The sequence below is a fragment of the Echinops telfairi genome, unplaced genomic scaffold (genome assembly GCF_000313985.2).
Source record: "Echinops telfairi isolate 266 unplaced genomic scaffold, ASM31398v2 ScPeMD7_70;HRSCAF=299, whole genome shotgun sequence".
In the NCBI taxonomy this organism is placed as follows: domain Eukaryota; kingdom Metazoa; phylum Chordata; class Mammalia; order Afrosoricida; family Tenrecidae; genus Echinops; species Echinops telfairi.
The window spans coordinates 15,852,838-15,854,123 of record NW_022103968.1 but is presented as its reverse complement, the minus strand read 5'-3'; the positions used below and the strand labels follow the sequence as shown (position 1 = coordinate 15,854,123).

The following is a 1,286-nucleotide window of genomic DNA, read 5'->3' as shown; positions in this document are numbered from 1 at the left end:
TCAGGAGCCAGTGGAATAACCAGATTGGATTTCTTGGGGTGGGAAAGGAGGAAGTCAGAATGAATACAAAGCCATTCCTCGGAGCCCAGAAATTACCGTCCTAACTGCTGAAGGCCACAGCTTCCGATGAGAAGTAGTCCTTGGAGCAGGGGTATAAAGACATATTCAAGCAGGAAAGAGAAATTGCATGGAAAAGTTAATATTAAAAAAAAACCTATTATGATAACCAGGCATTGGATTATCAAGGGATGGGCTAGAAAGTAAAGAGAATTTAAAAATATATAATGTATACGTAATTCAATGTGCTGTCCATCGAGCTAAGAGGACAAACTAAGATTCTTCCCTCCCCCATCCAATCCCTTTCTGAGATACAAACCCTGGTGGAGAAGGCACATAGGGGCAGTGCCAGTCAGATGCTCTGGGCATAGGCCCTCTAGAACTCTCTGGAAATCTACCCTAGATGGTGCCAGAGAACTGTTCGTGGGATTAGGCTAAGCCAGGAAAGAGGAAATGCCCCAGAAAGATGCTATCTTTCTGTACACTGCCTGTGACCAACTGTCCTCAAATTAGTCACAGCAGCCTCCTGACCAGAGGATTGGGTTGGAGAGGTCTAGCAGGATTGGCCCAGGAGACCCCTGAGGCCAGCCCTTCCGAGTCCATCCAAATAGTGGGGACCTGTGGGTGGATTTTTCTGGAAGGACAGGGAAGGCTGAGATTGTAAACTTGTGAATATCAAAGGCGCCTTGAGAGATTTCTTCTCGAGATTTCCACCTCCTCCGTGTGACTGCGTTAAATAGTTGCTTGGGGTCTTGGGAGAAAGGTCAGGGAAGTCTGTTGGGCGTGCAGTGGAGAAAGCCCATTGTGGAATGGGGGAGGAAGAGCCAGGAAGGGTGCCCGGCTTGGCTTTCTTCTCGGCCCGCCCATATCCCGCCCCTATCGCGGGAGGGCGCTGATGGCGATTTCCCCGAAAGATCCCGGCGCGCCTTGGCTGGCGGCCAAGCTGGCGGTGCGGCCGCGCCGGACTTCAGCGCATGCTAAGTTAGCATCCTCGCGCCCGTGCGCCCAGGAGGGCAACCCCGCGAGCGGAAGCAACGACGCGGATTCGGGGGAGCCCGCCGCAGATCCCACGGGCGGCCCGCGGGGCGGAGGTAAGGGGCGCAGATTCGGGGCCGCCCGACGGCGGGGAGCGGACAGCCTGCGGGCAAGGGCGTGGCCGGGGAGGGAAAAGCACCTTCCGGCTCTGAGACCCCGGCCCCCGAGACCCAGATCCAGGGGCTCCGCCGGGG

General features: G+C 55.5%; 1 protein-coding gene across 1 annotated transcript in view; it reads left to right on the top strand.

The window, feature by feature from the left end:
• Positions 1 to 952: 952 nt before the first annotated feature.
• Positions 953 to 1,286, top strand: part of CASP7 (caspase 7) — a 41,689-nt gene continuing 41,355 nt past the window's right edge. Inside the window, exon 1 of the mRNA XM_004701279.2 lies at positions 953 to 1,148. Within this exon, the coding sequence (XP_004701336.1) occupies positions 953 to 1,148 (196 nt within the window). The remainder of the gene's footprint in view (positions 1,149 to 1,286) is intronic.